The sequence below is a fragment of the Suillus subaureus genome, assembly GCF_016647635.1.
Source record: "Suillus subaureus strain MN1 chromosome Unknown BJ212scaffold_27, whole genome shotgun sequence".
NCBI classification, from domain to species: Eukaryota; Fungi; Basidiomycota; class Agaricomycetes; order Boletales; family Suillaceae; genus Suillus; species Suillus subaureus.
The window spans coordinates 427559-446944 of record NW_024538583.1 but is presented as its reverse complement, the minus strand read 5'-3'; the positions used below and the strand labels follow the sequence as shown (position 1 = coordinate 446944).

General features: G+C 48.1%; 8 protein-coding genes across 8 annotated transcripts; 4 read left to right on the top strand and 4 right to left on the bottom strand.

The window, feature by feature from the left end:
* Nucleotides 1-247: 247 nt before the first annotated feature.
* BJ212DRAFT_1277116 (peptidase M24, structural domain-containing protein) lies at nucleotides 248-2971 on the top strand (the record flags this gene model as incomplete). Its single annotated transcript, XM_041331335.1, has 13 exons — nucleotides 248-495; nucleotides 546-620; nucleotides 671-833; nucleotides 890-1226; nucleotides 1284-1654; nucleotides 1708-1861; nucleotides 1917-1983; nucleotides 2038-2149; nucleotides 2204-2302; nucleotides 2361-2475; nucleotides 2530-2588; nucleotides 2645-2764; nucleotides 2828-2971. The coding sequence occupies 13 exons, from the start codon at nucleotides 248-250 to the stop codon at nucleotides 2969-2971; spliced, it is 2064 nt and encodes a 687-aa protein (XP_041190479.1).
* Nucleotides 2972-3292: 321 nt separating this feature from the next.
* On the bottom strand, nucleotides 3293-5772 carry BJ212DRAFT_1372115 (P-loop containing nucleoside triphosphate hydrolase protein). Its single transcript, XM_041336320.1, has 7 exons — nucleotides 5590-5772; nucleotides 5414-5536; nucleotides 4776-5360; nucleotides 4274-4721; nucleotides 3621-4225; nucleotides 3470-3568; nucleotides 3293-3420 (listed from the first exon to the last, which is right to left on the bottom strand). Exons 1-7 carry the CDS (start codon nucleotides 5683-5685, stop codon nucleotides 3367-3369), a joined length of 2010 nt encoding a protein of 669 aa, XP_041190478.1. The 5' UTR covers nucleotides 5686-5772; the 3' UTR covers nucleotides 3293-3366.
* Nucleotides 5773-6051: 279 nt separating this feature from the next.
* On the bottom strand, nucleotides 6052-8731 carry BJ212DRAFT_1372099 (kinase-like domain-containing protein). Its single transcript, XM_041336319.1, has 11 exons — nucleotides 8333-8731; nucleotides 8011-8278; nucleotides 7932-7979; nucleotides 7796-7875; nucleotides 7658-7766; nucleotides 7436-7609; nucleotides 7144-7386; nucleotides 6908-7087; nucleotides 6783-6857; nucleotides 6507-6728; nucleotides 6052-6457 (listed from the first exon to the last, which is right to left on the bottom strand). Exons 2-11 carry the CDS (start codon nucleotides 8230-8232, stop codon nucleotides 6131-6133), a joined length of 1680 nt encoding a protein of 559 aa, XP_041190477.1. The 5' UTR covers nucleotides 8233-8278; nucleotides 8333-8731; the 3' UTR covers nucleotides 6052-6130.
* Nucleotides 8455-10909, bottom strand: BJ212DRAFT_1372085 (G-protein alpha subunit). The gene is made up of 13 exons (XM_041336318.1): nucleotides 10633-10909; nucleotides 9997-10576; nucleotides 9893-9945; nucleotides 9725-9834; nucleotides 9651-9659; nucleotides 9557-9587; nucleotides 9390-9433; nucleotides 9223-9336; nucleotides 9115-9164; nucleotides 8948-9062; nucleotides 8875-8892; nucleotides 8786-8819; nucleotides 8455-8730 (listed from the first exon to the last, which is right to left on the bottom strand). Exons 2-13 carry the CDS (start codon nucleotides 10572-10574, stop codon nucleotides 8681-8683), a joined length of 1206 nt encoding a protein of 401 aa, XP_041190476.1. The 5' UTR covers nucleotides 10575-10576; nucleotides 10633-10909; the 3' UTR covers nucleotides 8455-8680.
* A 77-nt stretch (nucleotides 10910-10986) lies between these two features.
* On the top strand, nucleotides 10987-12363 carry BJ212DRAFT_477169 (uncharacterized protein). Its single transcript, XM_041343300.1, has 2 exons — nucleotides 10987-11283; nucleotides 11339-12363. Exon 2 carries the CDS (start codon nucleotides 11453-11455, stop codon nucleotides 12119-12121), a length of 669 nt encoding a protein of 222 aa, XP_041190475.1. The 5' UTR covers nucleotides 10987-11283; nucleotides 11339-11452; the 3' UTR covers nucleotides 12122-12363.
* A 717-nt stretch (nucleotides 12364-13080) lies between these two features.
* On the top strand, nucleotides 13081-14377 carry BJ212DRAFT_477209 (uncharacterized protein). Its single transcript, XM_041343301.1, has 7 exons — nucleotides 13081-13395; nucleotides 13464-13493; nucleotides 13551-13631; nucleotides 13683-13694; nucleotides 13770-13871; nucleotides 13941-14150; nucleotides 14202-14377. The coding sequence occupies exons 1-7, from the start codon at nucleotides 13237-13239 to the stop codon at nucleotides 14214-14216; spliced, it is 609 nt and encodes a 202-aa protein (XP_041190474.1). The 5' UTR covers nucleotides 13081-13236; the 3' UTR covers nucleotides 14217-14377.
* Nucleotides 14378-14485: 108 nt separating this feature from the next.
* On the bottom strand, nucleotides 14486-16716 carry BJ212DRAFT_1276999 (uncharacterized protein; the record flags this gene model as incomplete). Its single annotated transcript, XM_041331323.1, has 10 exons — nucleotides 14486-14580; nucleotides 14631-14710; nucleotides 14764-14825; nucleotides 14884-15041; nucleotides 15098-15146; nucleotides 15195-15245; nucleotides 15295-16102; nucleotides 16151-16422; nucleotides 16471-16594; nucleotides 16652-16716. 10 exons carry the CDS (start codon nucleotides 16714-16716, stop codon nucleotides 14486-14488), a joined length of 1764 nt encoding a protein of 587 aa, XP_041190473.1.
* Nucleotides 16717-16982: 266 nt separating this feature from the next.
* BJ212DRAFT_1465319 (RING-5 domain-containing protein) lies at nucleotides 16983-19300 on the top strand. Its single transcript, XM_041338963.1, has 7 exons — nucleotides 16983-17124; nucleotides 17175-17347; nucleotides 17420-18246; nucleotides 18297-18346; nucleotides 18400-18760; nucleotides 18834-18933; nucleotides 18989-19300. The coding sequence occupies exons 1-7, from the start codon at nucleotides 17043-17045 to the stop codon at nucleotides 19088-19090; spliced, it is 1695 nt and encodes a 564-aa protein (XP_041190472.1). The 5' UTR covers nucleotides 16983-17042; the 3' UTR covers nucleotides 19091-19300.
* Nucleotides 19301-19386: the final 86 nt, after the last annotated feature.

The window sequence follows — 19386 nt, the reverse complement described above, 5'->3', positions numbered from 1 at the left end:
AAATAAGCTCGTCCGCTCCGGGTCTTATTCCACCACACGGACCCTCGCATCGGACGTAGAGAAGCTATCTTTTGATTCGGATTCAGAAGTTTACGATGTCCCTACACTTGCTGACGAGAGCCGCACCAAGTTGTCGCAACTCTCTCCCAATGACAGCAAGTCGGCTCTGACCAGGGTCGATTCGAAGAAATCTACGAAGTGGGGATATGGGTGGGGGATGGGAAAAGCCAAGGAGAGGGAAAGAGAGATGCTGGAACGATCGCCCTCTGTCGATTCGGAAAGACCTCCGCTTTACAAATCGCCTACTCGTACCTCCTCCAGGTCGAGCGGCAGTAAACGCCCACCCTTCTACTCGAATGACTCTGCGAGCACGCTTGTTGGGTCTGCTTATGAACGCAAGATCAATGACGTCGAATCCGTCAAGGAGAAGGTTGACACGACAGAAAGATTGGAGGAGATCAGGAGGTTGATGGCCAAGGAGAAACTCGATTACTAGTGAGCAAAGCCAACCCCTACGTTTCTTCAGGCTGACATTCCTACTTCAGCGTCGTACCCAGCGAGGACCCCCACCAGTCCGAGTACGTCGCAGCGAGTGACAAACGTAGGTCATGGATTTCTGGGTGAGTTATTTGTCTTGGCCGTCCGACTTTGGATCTTACGTGATTGTCAGGTTTACTGGAAGTGCGGGCCAAGCTATTATTTCGAAGACGGCCGCTTACTTAGTAACCGACTCGCGCTACTGGTTGCAAGCTCGTGATGAACTTGACTCAAACTGGCACTTGATACCTGGTGGGGCCGTGGATGGCCCCAAAGATTGGATTGATTGGTTGGTTGTGCGTGTCATTAACTTATTTCCGCGGCTTTTCCTTAGAGAGTTGTGTTATATCAGGATCGTGCCAAGGATTCGAAGATTGGTATAGACGCGCGCATGATCTCCCACGAGAAGGCTACCTTATTGAACACACAACTCAACCTGAAGAACTCGAAGCTCAACTATCCTCCCCAGAATTTCATTGACATGGTTTGGAAAGAAAAGCCCCTGCGATCCAAGGAGCCCGTTTTTATCCAGTCTCTTGAATTTACGGGCAGAGAAGCTAGCACAAAAATCGCAGAGGTTCGCGCTTGGATCCAGGCTCAACCTCCGGCCGTCCCTTCATACTCCAAAGCAACTCCGACTCCTGCACAAATGCACATTGGCACATTGATTACTTCTTTATCTTCAATTGGTGCGTCCAATTTCCACCGATATCACTTGAGGACAGATTTACAGAGATCACTCTTAGCTTGGCTTCTTAACTTACGTGGCTCCGATATCCCTTTTAATCCTCTGTTCTACGCCTACCTGTTTATTTCTCTTGATAGGGTTGTCCTATTCTTAGATCCCGTCAAGCTTACTGATGAAGTGGAGGATCATCTACGTGTCCTCAACATCGAGCGGAAGGAATACAACGACATTTGGGCTTTCCTCCGCCGGCGAGAATGGGGCGAGGGCAAAGTCCTTATCTCTCCAGAAACCTCCTACGCGATCTCCCTAATGCTGACGCATTTCCGTTACACCGTCATGCCATCCTTTATTGACAACATCAAGGCCATCAAGAATGAAGTAGAACTTGAAGGCTTGAGGCGTGCCTACCTTCGCGATGGTGCTGCATATGTGTGTATCCTCGGTTGATAGTTTTGATTCCCACCTCATGCTCTCTCGTTTAGGTTAGATGGCTTGCATGGCTGGAGCACAAGATCCAACAAGGATACGACATTACGGAGTATGAAGCAGCATGGCGTCTCACAGAGTACAGGAGGCAAAACAAGCACTATTGGGGTCTTGCATACGAGAACATCTCTGCAAGCGGGCCTAACGCGGGTAGGCAGCTTCCACAGCATGGTAATTCATATCGTTTATATTTCGGATCTTGCAGCTCTTCCTCACTATTCGCCTACGAAATCTGGCGCCCGGATGATTGATCGAGACACCCCTTACCTTAAGTGAGCATCAAGAATCCCATCAAAGTTCGTGACCATTAACTTCGTTTACCCCAGTGATTCTGGAGGCCAATACCGTGATGGCACCTGTGACACGACGCGTACAGTTCATTTTGGAAGGCCATCAGTAGACCAATCAGAAGCCTACACCCGCGTTTTGCAGGGTCATGTACGTCACCGGCGGTTATATCAGTCTCCGCACTTCCTCACCTCATAATCTCAGATTGCCATCGATAGCGCAGTATTCCCGGAGGGCACCACCGGCTCCCAACTTGACGTTCTCGCTCGACGAGCACTATGGAAGGACGGACTTAATTACATGGTATGTTGCTTCCTTGACGTATACTTGACCATCACCTGATACGTGATTTTGGACATAGCACGGCACAGGCCACGGTTTTGGCTCGTTCTTAAACGTTCATGAAGGCCCACACGGATTCTCCAGCAGCGTTGCTCTTGTTCCTGGACACGTCATAACAAACGAGCCTGGTTTCTGTGAGTTGCAAGCCGAAATTCCCCCGTCGTGACTCATCATGGTGTGAATTATAGATCTTGAAGGCCGATGGGGGATGCGCATTGAATCTGCGTTGGCTATTCGCAGAGTCAAGGTACGTTGATCCCGCATCACCACACCACTATGGCATCTCACGGTATCTGCCACCAGACGAAAGGCGAATTTAACGGCGACGTGTGGCTTGGGTTCGAACGTCTCACGTGTGTTCCGATTCAGACGCGGATGGTCAAAGAAAGCATGCTAACCAAGGAAGAGAAGCAATGGTTGAAAGTAAGCGATCAGTGATCCTTCACCTGCGGAATCTTAGGTTATCTAACGTGCCCGTTATCGCAGGATCACAACAAGAAGTGCCTAGAAAGACTCGAACTACCCCTCAAAGATGACAAGCGTGCTCTCAAGTGGCTGAAACGCGAATCTGACAGAGGTATTGGTATCGCTGCTCCTGGCCCGGGCGGAATTACCATTGATTGGGACTAAATGTGGACCTGCATCCAATTCTTTATCGACCTTGGCCACATCCTCCGTTACTGCGAAACCCTCTCCCTGCGTATATGTTCCTCTTCCTCCACTCTCCGTAATATTATACCTTACTTGACGACTAACTAAGGAAACGTTGCAGGACGTCCCTTAAAGCGATACACGCACGACATATTCCAGAATGATAGACGAAATTCAAACGTTAATATTGCGATTTGCGCACCTTTATGCGTGTCATTGTACATACGTACTTACCTTCTAGGATGGTCTAGATACCCTTTTATCGTTGAACTTTTTGGTTGTCTGCAGGACACAGTTCAAGTTGTACTTAAGAATGGAATGGATTGCATGACATATGACGAAAATGATACATGACAACGTACAATACGAACAGGCTAACGCCTGTTCGTTTTTCCAGCTTTCCGTTTGCCAGCAAAAAGATGTTTTGGCTGAGGAAGTGATCAACAACAGAGTCAAGATGTGTTCACGATCACGCACCATTTTAGTTTGAATAACACGATCAGCCTCTCCAGCTTTAGCCAACCGGTTGCGTTCACGCTGTCCGAGGTTCCGTAGCTTGACGGCCTTGGATGCTTGCTAAAACAAAGATATTCAGGGAGTTATTCATCCAGATAAAGATAAAACAAACCTGCTGATCACGCATACCAGCAAATTGACGATTTGATTTCGGCGCTCGCGGGTGCTTGGCGATAACTGCACCCGAGTTAACCTTGACTCGTTTATTCGGCGTCTGCTCCTCGCCATCAACATCCATCCAGTCACCTTCTTCACCTTCACTTGCATCACCGTCACCATCCTCCATATCAACATCCATGTCTGCTTCAGCTCGTTTCCGCTTAGCGCCTTGGGCTTTGGCTATTATCCCCGCTCTTGCCTCTATGCTGCTTGGATCATAACCTGCTTTCTTGAGCTCAGTAGTGAGCTCGGACAGCGTGCGGAGGCCTGCTGTGCGTGGTAATCGAGACTGGTTCTTCATGGCTTTTTTGACGTTCTGTGAATGTATTTTGTGCCCAAGAGCTTTTTTAGCCTCGATTGCTTCACGCTCGTCTTCGGAGTCGAAGATATCCTCGTCACTGTCGTAAAAGCCCTCGGCCTCGAGTTTCTCTTCCTCACGTTCAAGTGCCTCAAGTTTCTCGGCGATATCGGGGTCGATGAAGTCGGCAACGTTCTTGCCGTTCATGATTTCGGGCATAACATCCATCTTCCACTCAGGATTTGCGAGGATGTAATCCTCTGTGTGACGCGTCAGGAGGCACATGAAATATACAGAGAAGAGCTTACGCTTAATGTTGATGTTGAAAACACCAGCACCACCCTCTTCCAACTCCGCGTCTCGCAAAAGTTTCTTCCTGTCGGGATCATCTCTATCGTACTTCTTCCGCTCTTTGATGACATCCGGTATGAATGGCGCACGGACAACGTCGTCCCGAGCTTTCGGCTGTGCCACATGTATACGGTTGATCACAGAGTTAATTTTGGTGCCTTTCAGTTTCGAGTCGACGCGGTGTGCTAGAAGAGCGTCGCATGCCTTGTTCTTGAGATCCATGACCCCCTCATCAGAATAACATGACACCTGGATACATTGGACGTCCTCAGCGTCAATGATTTCTTGGACGAGGGCGCGATTCTCAGACGCAAGGTCATCAAGGCAAGTCACGTCGATTTTGTTGATGACAAGCATCGTCGGCTTGCCATTAAATAGAGGCTTGATAGAATGGAACAGTTTACACTGCAGGTAAAAATTGGCATGCGATCCAGACACAATGCATGCTGCAATACGCACTTGAGCTTCCACAGTGTAACCACACTGTTCACTTAGGTCCATAAAATACAACACGCAGCTCTTGAGGTGTGCAAGAGCCGTAATACTCTGCATTTCAATCGTGTTCATCTCCTCCAGCGGATGATCTAAAATCCCAGGGGTATCGATTACCTGCCACCTCAGGTACTTGTAATCTAGATGGCCAACAAAAAGGGACTTGGTTGTAAAAGCATATGGCTGGACATCAACGTCCGCACGCGTAACCTTGTTGATAAATGACGACTTCCCGACATTTGGGTAGCCGCAAATGAGTAGGGTTCGGGTGTTAGGGTCAATGGCGGGAAGACGGGAAATGTGTTGGCGAACTTGCTCGAGGTAGGCAAGAGGATCTTTCTGTCTGCGCATGATAGTGGCCATACGACCCAGCGCTGCCCTTTTAAGTTGCTTGCAGCGGTATAAACTGTCACCGAACTTAAGAAGACGGACGTAATCTTTGGCAACCTGATCGATAAGATGTCGACAAGTGCGAAGTTGGCCTAAAGCAAGTTTGTAGTGATTTTTGTCGTACAATACATTCATGAGTGATGCCAGGAAAGGGTGCAAGTCCTGCCTCAGGTTTGTAAAATTTAAACCCCCCAGGAGAGCTTGAGCAAACTCACGTCAAGTAGGGGGAACTCTGATAATATGGCTCCTAGTTTTTCATCGAAAGTGTCTTGCGTGAATTTGACTTTGCGCATGTAAAAATTACGGATGCGACTGATCTTGAAGTTTTTGTGGATTACCTGGAGCATTGAGATGATTAGATTGCTCTGGATGATACTCTCAAACGACTCACTGTAGGTGTCTTCCGCTGAGTCTTGGACAGGACAATGTCCAAGAAATCTGCCGCGGTGGGCACAGGGGCAATCGCCTTCAGCCCGCTGGTCGACATTTTGGAGATATAATACTATGAAAATGAGTATTTCGACCAAGTCGATGATCCTAGCTCCAAAGTTTTTGTATATTCCCACGGTCCTCATGTACCTACCTATCACTTGGTAAATGAACTCGCGCATGCTCAGTACTTATGCACTTCAGTGGCTAGTAGTCTGAGGATCGTCTTACCGACCGGTCTTTTTGCACATAGTTGTGCAGAACTCGTGCTTCGGCGAGGGAGCCCACATCAAAGCAGGTCTCTTACATATAGAAGGAATGACTTGCGTCTGCTACTGATCAGATACTATCTAACTTATGGTTACTGCCCGCCGCAGTCACGGTAATCCTTCTAAATTTTGGTGCTTAAGCGCTCACATATCAGAGTGATAGTATTACATATATATATGGTCAATGCAATTGTACAATATAGACTTTGTATATACTTGCATACGAGTCTAAGCCTAGTACGTATGCGCAATTGCAAGCGCGAAAGGATCTTCTGTCACCATCGTCACGGCGGGATCAGCCAGAAAACCTACATCCCACTCCACTTCAGTGGACGGGTGCTCGGTAATTTTCCCCTCAGAATCCATCCTGTGAGAAATTCGCTCGCATACTTGTTCTGCTGTTGGTCGTTCTTTCGGTCTATGTTTCCACAGGGTTTCTATGAGACTCCACATAAAGTCGTCTAACATTTGGTGGGCCTCATGTGGCCGCTCTGGCCGCTGTCCCCCAAGTATTGAGGGCTTGGGATCCCGGTTTTTAAATGGGCGCATCCCGGTAAACATCTGCAAATTTTGTCGTAGATCAAGATGAATGGACTAATTTTTTTCCTACCTCATAACAGACGCAAGCCAATGCATACATGTCGCACCGCCTTCTGTCCAAATTCTGGATATCAGCTGCACTTTCTGCCGCTAGAAGTTCTGGAGCCATAAAATGAAGTGTCCCCACGACGCCGGATGCTGTTGTGGTCATTTGAATACGAGAGTCTCGAGCAGTTACAATTCCAAAATCCGCTATGCATGCACGCCCGGAAGATGTTATCAGGATATTGTCCTACAAATTTAAAGCTTGAACTCTCCGGAATCACAGGTGGGCGCATACACTTACGCCTTTCAGATCGCCATGACTCACTGCTGGCTCCATTGAGTGCAGGTACCCCAGGCCACGTGCAACATCCAGGATCTCCACTACCATAAGCTGGATCTCTTGGTATGAAATAAAGCTGTACTTACCAGCGGATACCTGTCAGCATCGGGATGCTCCTTAAGATAGTGATTAACATGACCGTCTGCCATCCAGGGGGATACGAGACACCAGGTCTTCTCAGCGTCATTAAGGACGTATACGCCGTAAAACGGAAGACAATTTGCATGTCGTACATAGTACCAGGTTACCGCTTCGTTAGAAAATGCCTACAAGACATAACAACATGTGAACTTGTGTCATCGTCTGAATCGAAATTACTGACTTTATGAAATTGTTCTTGGGAACGTTTACCTTCTAGCACCTTTTTTACGGCAACAAGGCGGCCGTTTAGCTGACCCTGATAGATCAGGCCAAAGCCGCCATGAAATTCGGTATGTTTTAAGTCCTGAATGCCACAAAGTTGCAAACTCTGTGGGAACCGTCCAGATTTCCTTGACAGTTTGAACACAGCATTCACCAGATACCTTCTATATTTTTCCAGAATTTCAGACCGAGTCGTAAGTAGCTATTACGAATGTCAAAAAGCGACTGTGGGGCCTTAAGTTAGCGCTTACATTTTGTAGTATCTCGACCATGAACTGTGCGTTGTCATCGGCGTAGAAAGCGCGGGCACGCTCACTCGATGTTGTGTGCTCGACAATCAACGCTCCTATGTTGTTGATGTCGAGGTGGTGCAATTTCTTTTCGTTGATCAGGCCAGTATTGCAAATGTGCTTCTCGACTTGTGACTGTTCATACCGTTTAGTAGATTCCTCACTGACCAAAGCCTTGCACACCATCTGTAGAATGCGAACAAGCCCATCCTTCATAGTCTTTAAACTCGAAAGATAGGCATCGCCTTCTCCTATCAACCACGTCTTCAGGTCTTCGAGGTCGGCGATAAGACTGATGTTGCGTATGAGAATTCAAACCACTGATTCAAAAATACGACCCCGATCCTTTGTTTCTCTGGAGCGCACAGTTGAAGATGAGTGAAGGTGTACGCATACAACGCCTGATGGCAGCGCAAATCACGACACCGACTGACTGTTGCAACGCTGATGGACTCACCCCAAGGACAGGCAGGGTCTCAACACCCTCGCTGCATGCTTGTCTCAGCTTATCCGGACAAGGCGGTAAACGCATCCACGATGTCTTGGATCTCCAATTGGAATGTTTCGCGTTCCGGTCGAGTGATGACAGAAGCTGGCTGGGTACTTTCTCTGGCTTGCCATTCTCCAAACAACATCTCGGGTGCATTTCGGTTGGACTGCCCGAGCTGCAATGGTTTGTTGTGGAGTTCTCGTACATGGTGTGGCATCTCGTAGCGTTCGAGGACCACACCGCAATGCACGCATTTCACCTTCGGCATGGTTGCGATAACTGTTGATCTCTCAAGTCGACAAGGCGTTGAAGATCTTGGTTATCACAAAGGATCAAAATCATCACCATCGGAAGATGTAAAGGCGTACCATACACTGAAACTGCTTATCAGGCAAGTAAAAGATACGGTGTGGGAGTGGCAGCTAAAGTGGACTCCAGCTGGCGCTAAATGCGTGTGCAAATTCATCTATGCCATCGGACCGACCCTTTTACTTGGGAGACAACCGAATAAAATTCTATATGCAACAAAGCTGAGAGATGTGCAGGTGTGACAATGATGGACGGGATATCAATAGATGAAGTTTGTAAAATAGTCAGCAAGAAAGGAGAGATCATCAGGTATCATTAGTCGGCAGGGAAGTGTCAGGTTGGAAGGTAGTCAGATAAACATAGTGCTATGTCAATATCCTCAGCAGAAAGTGTTAACCAGGAGGGAATTACGCGAGACCAGTCTTTGCGATATGTGATCGGATAATAGCCTCTCCCACTGACGTATCTGTTATGAGCGTTTGGGTGAGGGGCAGATGTCTATCAAAACGTACCGTTGACTATGATGTCCTGCGTTGCCCGGATATCCTGTATTTATATTTAATTAGGTCTCGTGCAAACCTCGAATGACGGGAAAACTCACCAGCATAGAGGTGAAGTGCTGGGTGGCGACACAATTATTAGTGAACAAGGTGACTAGAAGAGTCTACACATACAACATACAACGCTCGACGGCTGATATCATGGCGCCTATGAACTTGAATAAAGTGTGCCCTGAAATATTCTGACACATCGGCGTAGGTGTTTGGGCGGTCGCCGTATGATGTGATACTATCGCCGAGCTGTGAGCACAGCCAACCAACAATTGATCACCAAATCTCACTATTTCCGCACTTTGACCCCAGCTTCTAGTTTCTTCCTTAGCAAATCAGTCTGCGCACAGTCATGTCACATTGGTCACATGGTCGAAACTGTAAAGAATAATGCAAACCTTGTTAAGCATCAGAACCAAATGCGAGTTCTTCAGGAGTTTGTTTGAGCATATGGCTGTGAATAGCTGCAACGAGTCGTCCACTCTATTTGTCCGCGGATCTTCTTCAAGATACTATTTCGGGTACAATGAATAGGAGCACAAGGGGAAAATACACAAAGACATACTTGATCAAATGCACTGATTGGCGCCAAAAAGATGATTGCAGTTGCTAATAAGAGGCCCAGAAACACGGTCTGTTAGTAAACATTCCTTATTGCGGACCATGAATTTGTCTCCGCGGCGCCCGTGTCCACAGGCGCCAAATGCAACACGATCAGAGCAAAACACCCACCATCGTCAAAGTATGGTACCCATGCGTGGCGCTGATGCGATGGTTCGGAGTCAGACGGGGGATCTGTTTAGATCATTAAATATCATGAACTCGCCTGGCCACGCTAAAAATGAATGTAGCGCCTTGTTGAGCCAAACAGTAAAACAGGAAAAACGGGCACACACGTACAGCTCCGCCGACGTCGTACATCAACCAATTATATCTAGAGCCACATAGTTCTATATCGAAAGAATGCTCAGCCACACCGAGCGTCTGTAGTCTGACATTGAGAAGATCGGCTAGATCAGACATATATTCAATATTTGCAAATAATTTCAGAACAAGTATGCACTTTACCCGTTGACGGAAGATAATCGGGCTGCGCGACGCGTTTGATGCTATCCAGGAAGCTGCAACGACAGTCAACAAACAATACCCAAGGCACAAATGGTTCGTCATACAATGGTGCAGACTCATCAAGCCTGATTCGTCTGTTGTTGACGAGTATCCGAACGGCCGGGTGCTTCCAGAGCTCATCTACATCGTTTTGAACAGAAATGAGGGTCCTCGAAGCCAGGCTGGTCACCTGAGCAACAGCGGGAGAAAGTCCGCCAGTACCAGGAAGTGCACGACTCCGGTTCGGCGATAAAGGGGTGACAAGGGCCTGCCATCCTGCACGAACATATACACCAGTTCGGCCACCGGTCACAGCGACTCCACCGCTGAGTTCGGATGCCAGTGAATCCTCCATTGCAACCAGAGGCACTAACTTAGTACGTAGTCTGGAGAATTCTTCACTCAGGTCACCTAAGGGGGCTAAGGAATGTGCAACAGCTTGACCCTCCACCGAATCATCAATCGAAAGGTTGTTGAGTTCATGGTCCAGTTCGTCTAGAATCATTCGAACAGCCTTGAGGATGTTGAAATACACAACTGGACGCCATAGGGGACGTTCATGATCGAGGGCATGATGAGCGTAGTACAGCTGGAATTGCTTTTGGAGTGTTGATTTCCCGGATTCTGCCTGGCCAAGAAGCATGACTGCATACGTTTAAGTCAACTTGAAGTGGGTAGTGCTCCTCAGCGACAGAACGCACCCTTGACTTGTCTTCTCTGAGCATCCTTGCGCCGCACCCAGTCTCTCTGCAGATCTCGATGACCAAGAGTTCCTAGTTAATTAGAGGAAAATGAAGTACAGACCTTGAGCTCCTCATCAATTTTCTGACTGACTCTGGCAGCCTCTTCATCATAGAACTGGTATTCCTTGTCAATGTTGGTGGGATCGAAGGTCTGCATTAGAATTGGTTCAGAAGTGGAATGGGCATGACCTGGTCGTTTGGTCATTCTTCGGTTTGGGTACTTTCAACTTGAGATACGAACGATAGAGTAGAAGGTCGATTGCGGCATGCCTGACAGGGCTAATATCCCACGTATGTACACTGTACAGGAATTTGGGTAACGAAGATCAAAGTACTTTCAGCCCCATCAAACTATCGTTGTTTAGTAGGTAAGCTACGAAACTCGAAATCAAAGCATGTTGCAGCAACCGTAACGTATGTCCTTTATTCCCTTTTACATCTTGACAGCTGACTTTTTAATTCCATCTTTCGAGGGAACTCGCTCTCGTGGCTCGAATCGATCATCTCCGAGACCACGGGTAATCACCGAGGCTATGCACCTCACATCATGATGTTGCAGTAGTTTTTTCCGACGGAGTCGAAGCGTCCCATAAGTCCTTGACACAGGAGGTTAGTGCTTCAGCTCCACCCGGCGGCCATCACCGACTAACAGTGGCAACCGCAGACTCGGAAACGCGGATGAACGATCTCCATAATGATACCTATTCAGCTTACAGCACACAGCCTCAGTGACTCGACGCTTGAGCGGCATCTCTAGATCCAAACATCCGAGTTTCGCATGTATCCATGTGTTTATTGTTGTTCTCTGTGCCTTCAAGGGCGCCGTCTGTGCAACTTGAACATGTGTAGCACGGAACGTTTATCTAAGGGGCATCAATCACCTATCGCATACTATACAAAACACCACATTGTGAGTATCAACTTTATTTGTCACACGCAACACACTGCCGGAAGAATTTCGATGCTAAAAACAGTGGTATATACTACCAAGGAACGTGGAAGTTGGAAAGTTCTGTCCGTCCGGTCCGTCCGTTCTGTACGTCCTGTTCTCTCTGTCCCCATCGTCCGACAAACCGTGATCACACTGAAATGTGCTGCTGATCGTCTTACAGGTATCTTTGACCTAACGCTAGATATCATGACCACGTTTGCCGCGTTAGCAACAGGCCTCAAGGACATATCTCTCGTGAGGCTGTACCGCCCGGTGATGCCCAAAGCTGGCCCAAATCCTGAGGCGTTCCGGATAGCCGAATTAGGGTCAGACAGAATGAACGGGACCGACGGTCATTTCCAATTTTCCGGTATATACCTTCAAGCGAATAACTCGTTCCACTCGCATTCTGAATGCTCCAAGATCTCCCTTGATAGGTTCAACAAACTATATGACTATCTGCGGGCTCAAACAATGCGGAATAAAATAAGATACAATAAAATCTACCAGATTTAGAAGTGAAGTCCGCGAGTTCATTCTCTGGCGCCCATTCCAATGGGGAACGACTGCGATCCATGTCCAACCTTGAAGGACTTTTCCTCTGACATTTTTGGACTCGTATTGGTGCGACTTGACTGCGGCTAGTGCACGGTTTACGGGACTTGACATACGATGTTATCGACTCTCGAGAAAGCTCGACTTCAACCATCTGCGTTGCTATTACCATTCTCGTGTCTTCTACGTGGTCGAGAACTCTTTGTCATCGTCTGCTGCAGCAATATGTTCATATCGAGGTCCTTGCCACAGTTTCTGCATTATTAACATCCCAACGCCTTATGGGTTTGCCCTCTATACAGATTATCGTTCACAGTGGTTCTTCAAAATCCAGAACACCCTATTCTAGTCTATTCCGCGTTATTTTTTCCCGTCAACTCGGACACAGTTATGGCGCGCCGAAGCCCGAAGGTATACGATAGGCATTTCATTGCAGTCTTACGACATGCGCGCCCATTTCAATATTCGATCCGAAGTTCAAGAAGCCCTGCAAACGGGATCAGCTCGCCGGTTTGTCAAACATTTTCAAGCGTTCGCCGACAGAGTGTGGAAATTTCGGTCGATGAGATACCATGTGATGCGGTACGTTAGTAAACTTCTACATAGCTGTCAAAACTATTTTGTAAGTCATCGGAATCCGAACGACCGTGATACTGTAGGTCTTTCCACATCCCCGTTCCCGGATCTCGTTACAAGATGTTGCAATGCATAGAATTTAGTTCTGCCGCATTCGACTCGGAGACCTGTGTCACTCTGCCCGTAGAGACATTCGTGTTACAACTAATTTAGGTGCCTGGGCACCAGATGAGAGACCAACATCTTTCTTTATGACGGTTATCCTTTCCCGGGGTCGAACAGCCCAGCGACTAGTTTCTCGCATCCGCCTCGGGACGAAAGGTAGACTTGGTTCAAAGTTGCCGGGATTCCGGTCTTATCCGTGAAAGTTCACACCACCTCAGCGTCACATAAGCCGTCCGAGTCCGCTTGTTCACGCGTCAAGTTTCCTTTGCTTGTGTCGCACAACTTGATACTGCATAGAGTCCTGACACCGTATAGCTACGGTTTGCCTCGCTAAAATGTCTCGTCCTGTCCAGCGTGCCTTCTCCTTCCTCCGTTCCGGAATGAGAGTGAACCACAACGTACGCTCATCGTTTGCGACATTTAGCAGACGTACGATGGCTTCGACTGCCTCGCATGCATCTCATGGCAGCTACGGGAGTGATACGCCATGGATGGTGCGTGTTTTTGCAATGCACCCGCTACTTTGAGTTAAATGAATGATTTTTTGGGCCGGGATATTTAGATTGGCTCGGCTTTGGTATTTGGTCCCGTGGTAGGTTTTCAGACGCGTCTTTTTTACATCGAAAGCAAGGCTAAGGGATGGTTTTAGATGCTCTATCTCTTATCACCATCTGCGCGTAAGACTAGCCATTCCCATGAGGCGGAGCACAGTCATAGCGCACACCGGAGTGTATGTCCATCTTTTGTTATGTTCAGTAAATAACTCACGGGTACTGCACAGGATGCTAGTCATGTAAGCACATGAAATTGATATTGTAATGCTGCAGTTTTTAACGGGAGTTACTTGTGTTCACGGTGCTTTGCATAGCATGCCGAACCGCACCCTGCTGCAGAGACTCCTGGAATGAAAGATGATGAGGGTACTGAGGTGTCTAGTGAGGAGATCAAGCAGTCGATGGAGCAGGCATTCGTGCGTTTGTTTTCTTACCGACTCGGTCATGTTTTTATATATGATATGAAGGACGCGGATTCTCCCAAGGACGCTCAGGAGCATGAGGAAGCTGTCGCTAAAGAAGCGGAGACTTCCGCAGAATCGAGCGAAACTGTTTCCCAGGAGGGTGTAGATTCTGCTCCCTCAGAGGCTAATTCAACGCCATCCGAGGAGGAGAAACAAGAGGTTGCACTAGAAGTTGCTCAACCTGAGTCTCCAGCAGATACTGAGGCAAGCGAAGCTAGCCAGGAAGCTACTGTAAGCTCCCTTGTCCTAATCTTGGACGTGTACTCATGGCATGTTAGGAAGAAAGACATTAAGTGATGGTCTTAAAATCTACTATAGAGCTGCGTCTACTTATTTAGTATTTACATAGTAAGTAGTTTGTGCGTCACCTTACAGCGCATCCAAAAGTCATGTTACTTTCCTGCATAACATCCCTGAATGACCCGAGCGATGATGGTCTTAAAGTGTCGTGACTTGGGAATATTATTCTGCCAATAGTTCAAGCAAAACTTAAGCAAAACATACGACTATCTATTCTATTCATCACGATATCATCTACTTTTAGATGGCCTCAAAGGGCTCTACCATCACAACTGCCCGGCAGGGCCAGGCTCCTTTCCGCTTGTATTGGCTGCCGTCTCAATAGGTTTCATGGCAGGGAACAAAAGCACTTCCTTGATGTCTGCACATGACTGTCAGCACATGCGCAACATCAGACCGAACGATACATACTAGGGGAGTCAGTAAGGAACATGATGAGACGATCGATACCCATGCCCCAACCTGCGGTTGGTGGCAGACCATGCTCAAGCCTGTATTTGATGGGTTTAGGAAGAGCAATGAATAGGCGAGACGTAGAACGTACGCATCAACAAATACTTCATCTACACCTTGTGCTTCGTCATCACCTTGTTCCTTTTGGCGCGACTGAAGTTGCATGATGAGCAAATGCAAGCAGTAGATAAAGTAACGGGCCGTGTCTTACCTGCTCCTCGAAGCGCAACCGCTGCTCAAATGGATCGTTCAACTCGGTGTACGCATTGCAAAACTCCTTCCCGCACATAAAGCCTTCGAAACGCTCGCACAGACCGGGACGTGAGCGGTGGTTCTTGGCGAGGGGGGACATAACTTGAGGATGGCCAGCTGCATAGATAGATGTATGGTCAGTACAAGGAAGAAGAGATGACGCTAAGGCATACTGATAAATGCAGGAGAGATGCACAGGGGTTCGATGAAATCGCCAACAAGCTATACGCGAGTTAATGACGGCGTTAAAAGATACCAAAGAAGACAGACCTTATCAAGAAGTCGGGCGTTAGTCCGGGGCTCACTGCATTCAACGTTGTGCTGTGACACATCAGTGACGTTCCTCAGCGGTCGAGAAAAAATCGCTGACCTTGACACACAGGTCTCGCAAGAACTTGTTAGTCTCCGTCGTGTGGAGCGTGTCACCAGGAGGGAACTTGGTTCCTGTCTTCTCCTCGAGCGTCTCGATCATGTCATACCTCTTCCACGGCGTCTTGAAGTCCAGCACGAGCTCCTTGCCGTCCTTACCCTCGGGGTGATACTTCACAATCGTGCTGCCGCCGTTCAGGTACTTGACCATACCCTCAAGGAGATTCTCCGTGAGTTCCATCAGGTCATACATGTCCGCGTAGGCCATGTAAAACTCGCAGAGAGTGAACTCAGGGTTATGTGTCAAATCAATCCCTTCATTCCGGAAGACACGTCCAATCTCGTACACACGATCGAGTCCACCGACAGTAAGCTGCTTCAGGTACAGCTCAGGTGCAACACGGAGGTACAAGTCCAAATCCAGATCATTATGATGCGTTACGAATGGACGTGCGGTGGCACCACCTGCAACCATGCTCGTCATGGGTGTCTCAACCTCGAGAAAGCCGAGGTTATCGAGGTAGCGGCGGAGGTAATTGATCACGCGTGCGCGTGTAATAAAGATGTTGCGCGTACTAGGGGACATGATGAGATCGAGGTAACGCTTGCGGTATCGGGTCTCCTGGTCCTTAAGACCAAAGTGGGCAGATGGGAGTTGGTGCAGATTGGGTGCGAGGAGAACCATGGACGAGGGGGAGATGCTGAGCTCACCCTTCTGACTGCGCGAGGGGTGGCCAGTGACACCGACGATGTCTCCGCGCCGGAAGAGTGCCTGTGTAGACATGAATTCATCCGCGTCTTTCGCATCACTGTACACGATTCAATACATGTAAGCCGTCATTTGAGATGGACCTCACCGGACATTTGCGAGAATTTGCACTTGCGAGCCTTCACCGTGTAGGTCGTAGAACTTGAGCTTGTTGCCGCTGCTCCGTATATTGTGCACACGGCCAGATAGAGATACAAATACGTCGTCGAGCTTCTGGCCAGCAGGAATCAAGCCTTCCTCGCTGTACTGTTCAACAAAAGAGGTGATGCTCTGGCTGACGTTAAACTTGTGCGGATAGGGATTGGGGGACTGAGTCTCCTTGAGCTTCTGGATCGTACGAGCACGCATCTCAAAATATTGCTGCATTGTGTCAGGATCAGTGCTCAATTGCTAGCAGAGATGACTCACATTTGGGTTCAGGTCATCCTCGTTTGCAGCTGCAGGCTTAGATGCAGCTTGGGGTGGTGCGGCAGCGGCCTTCTCGGCCTTCTTCGCATCCCTTTCACGCTGTTTCTCGCGACGCTTCAGCTCACTGTGCAATCTGTGAGTGCGCAGATATGATCATGATCATAAGTAACTCGACACGCACGTCTTGGAAATCATCTCTCCCGTAACGGGATCCTTGTGAGTTGCTGCGGGGCTATCTGACGCCATGTTTCTAAACAAGATAATGGGAGGTTTTGTTGGTCTGACTGGATATCTTGATGGTATCTGACGCAGAGAATCAAGGAATTTTAATCTTTGCATGTAACATTTTTGGGTCAGGTCGATTCTTGAAACGAGTCAAGCATCACGTGACAGTTATGCCAATGCCGGAACTTCAAAATGACTTAGCAATGCCGTGATGCCGATTGGTCATGTGACTGATTACATAATAAGATAATCCGCTTTGGTAATGCTTACAGGGTATGCTCAGGCTAATCGATGCAGACCGGCCCACGCCGCAAACATCACCTTCGACATCGCCCACAACAACGACAATGTCTTCCGACTACGATTATTCAGACGAAGGGGACGCTTTCTACGACGACGATGAGGATATGATCAGCACAGGTGATGATGGTGTGTTACCCTTCTTGTTATGGCTCATTCGATCACCGACAACATCGCAGGTTCAGCACCCAGTGATGATGATATGGACATGGAGTTTGCGGACGACTTTAAAGTCCCACAACATTCACTTCGAAAGGCGTACGAAATCGAACATGAGTCACTTTCCCAGCAAGCGGTGGAGAAGCTTTCGGCCGCTGATGTGGACCACATATCAAGTATATTCGGTGTCGATGTCCGTATGAATATCTTAAGTTTGATTTCGTACTGATGATTCTGTTCTGCAATTCTTCTTTGTGATGTATAGGACAGTACAGCTTCCTTATTGCTGCGTAACATGAATTGGAATAAGGAACGCCTCATCGAGAAGTACATGGACAATGCATCCTCCGTTTCTGTCGCAGCTGGTATATCAACTCCTTCCCGCGCCTCTCCCTCTGCAACGGGTCCTGCACCCATCCGCTCATCAGGCAGCCGTCGCAGAACAACTCGGCTGACACCAGGTACGTCACTCGTAACTGATACATCTAATTCACCTTACCTCACGTGCCTAGTTCCCAAGGCCGAACCTTGGGTTTGCCCTATTTGTTTCGACGACTGTCAGACGTCATTCCTCTCACTATCGTGCGACCATTCCTTCTGTGCAGGCTGCTGGGCGGCATATATAACCTCCAAGATTCGTGAGGAGGGCGAGCATTCTATCCGTTGCATGGCTGAAGGCTGTGCACTTGTCGCACCTGACCCCTTCATTATATCTACTTTAGCAAAGCATGGTCAGGATGAAGATGGGCGGACTCGGGAGCGATTCCAAGAATTGCTCGTCCGGCACTTTGTTGGTGCCAACTCGCACCTGAAATATTGTCCTTATCCATCGTGCACTTACACCGTCTCGTGCCCTTCTGCTTCCTCCCGTTCATCCCTCACAACTATGGTGCCAACCGTCAGTTGCGGTGCAAATCATAAGTTCTGCTTTGGGTGCTCTATCGACAGCGACCATCGCCCAGTCATTTGTCCCGTCGCCAAGATGTGGTTGAAGAAGTGTAGGGATGACAGCGAAACTGCAAATTGGATCAAAAGTAACACAAAGGAGTGTAGTAAGTGCCAGAGTACTATAGAGAAAAATGGTGGTTGCAAGTGCGTGTCTCATTTCGGGGAATATGAGATTACGCTGACTGTTTTGTCAGCCACATGACTTGCAAGAAATGCAAGTACGAATTCTGTTGGGTGTGCATGGGTTCGTGTCTCATACATCCGCCTCGTTTGATCCTGACATCCTGTTCTACATAGGCCCCTGGTCCGAACATGGCACAGCGTGGTACTCATGCAATCGCTACGACGAGAAGGCCGGTGTGGACGCCCGTGATGCGCAATCTAGGTCCCGTGCTTCCCTAGAGCGCTACCTCCACTACTACAACCGGTGGGCGAACCACGAGCAGTCCGCGAAACTATCTGTCGAGATGTACAATAAGACCGAGAAGAAAATGGAGGAGATGCAGATAACGTCCTCGCTCACTTGGATTGAGGTGCAATTCATGAAGCGCGCTGTAGAAGAGGCAGAACGATGCCGCGCAACGCTAAAATGGACATACGCAATGGCGTTTTATCTGGACAAGGGAAATGAGAAAGAACTGTTCGAGGATAACCAGAGGTGAGACATCCGATCTGGGTTTCTCCCCTGCTCTATCATATTCCACGGATCTGTCTCAATCGTTTTACTGTAGGGATTTGGAAAAAGCGGTTGAGGATTTATCGGAGCTGCTTGAATCACCAATTGATCCAGAAGCAATCTCGACTTTGCGGCAGAAGGTGACTGATAAGACGGTGCGCTGTTGCTCTACATGTTGCTATTACATCCTCGTCCTCATTCGTTCGTCAGGTCTATGTCGCGAAACGCAACGAGATATTATTGGAGGACACTTCAAATGGTTTTGCGGAAGGGCGCTGGAAGTGGAATATCGCGGTGGAGGGATTTGAGTAGATGCCAGTCATTTTCCCCTGAGACTGAGATTGCGCACTACAATTTGCACCTTCTCTCCAACGTAGCACAATATCGACATTCCCCTTCCACACTTACTCTACTCATAAGATATTCAACATCGTAAAATCGCTGTATTTCTTAGACATTATCCGGACCATGAAGTGTACAGTAATTTAAGAATTAAGCTGAAACTTGGCAAGATTTAGTCTCACCTGGTCAGACCTTGATTAATGGAGAAGAAAAACAGTCCGGTGACGATAGTTGAGGTTATGCCCGTTCGAACATTTCATGGAGTT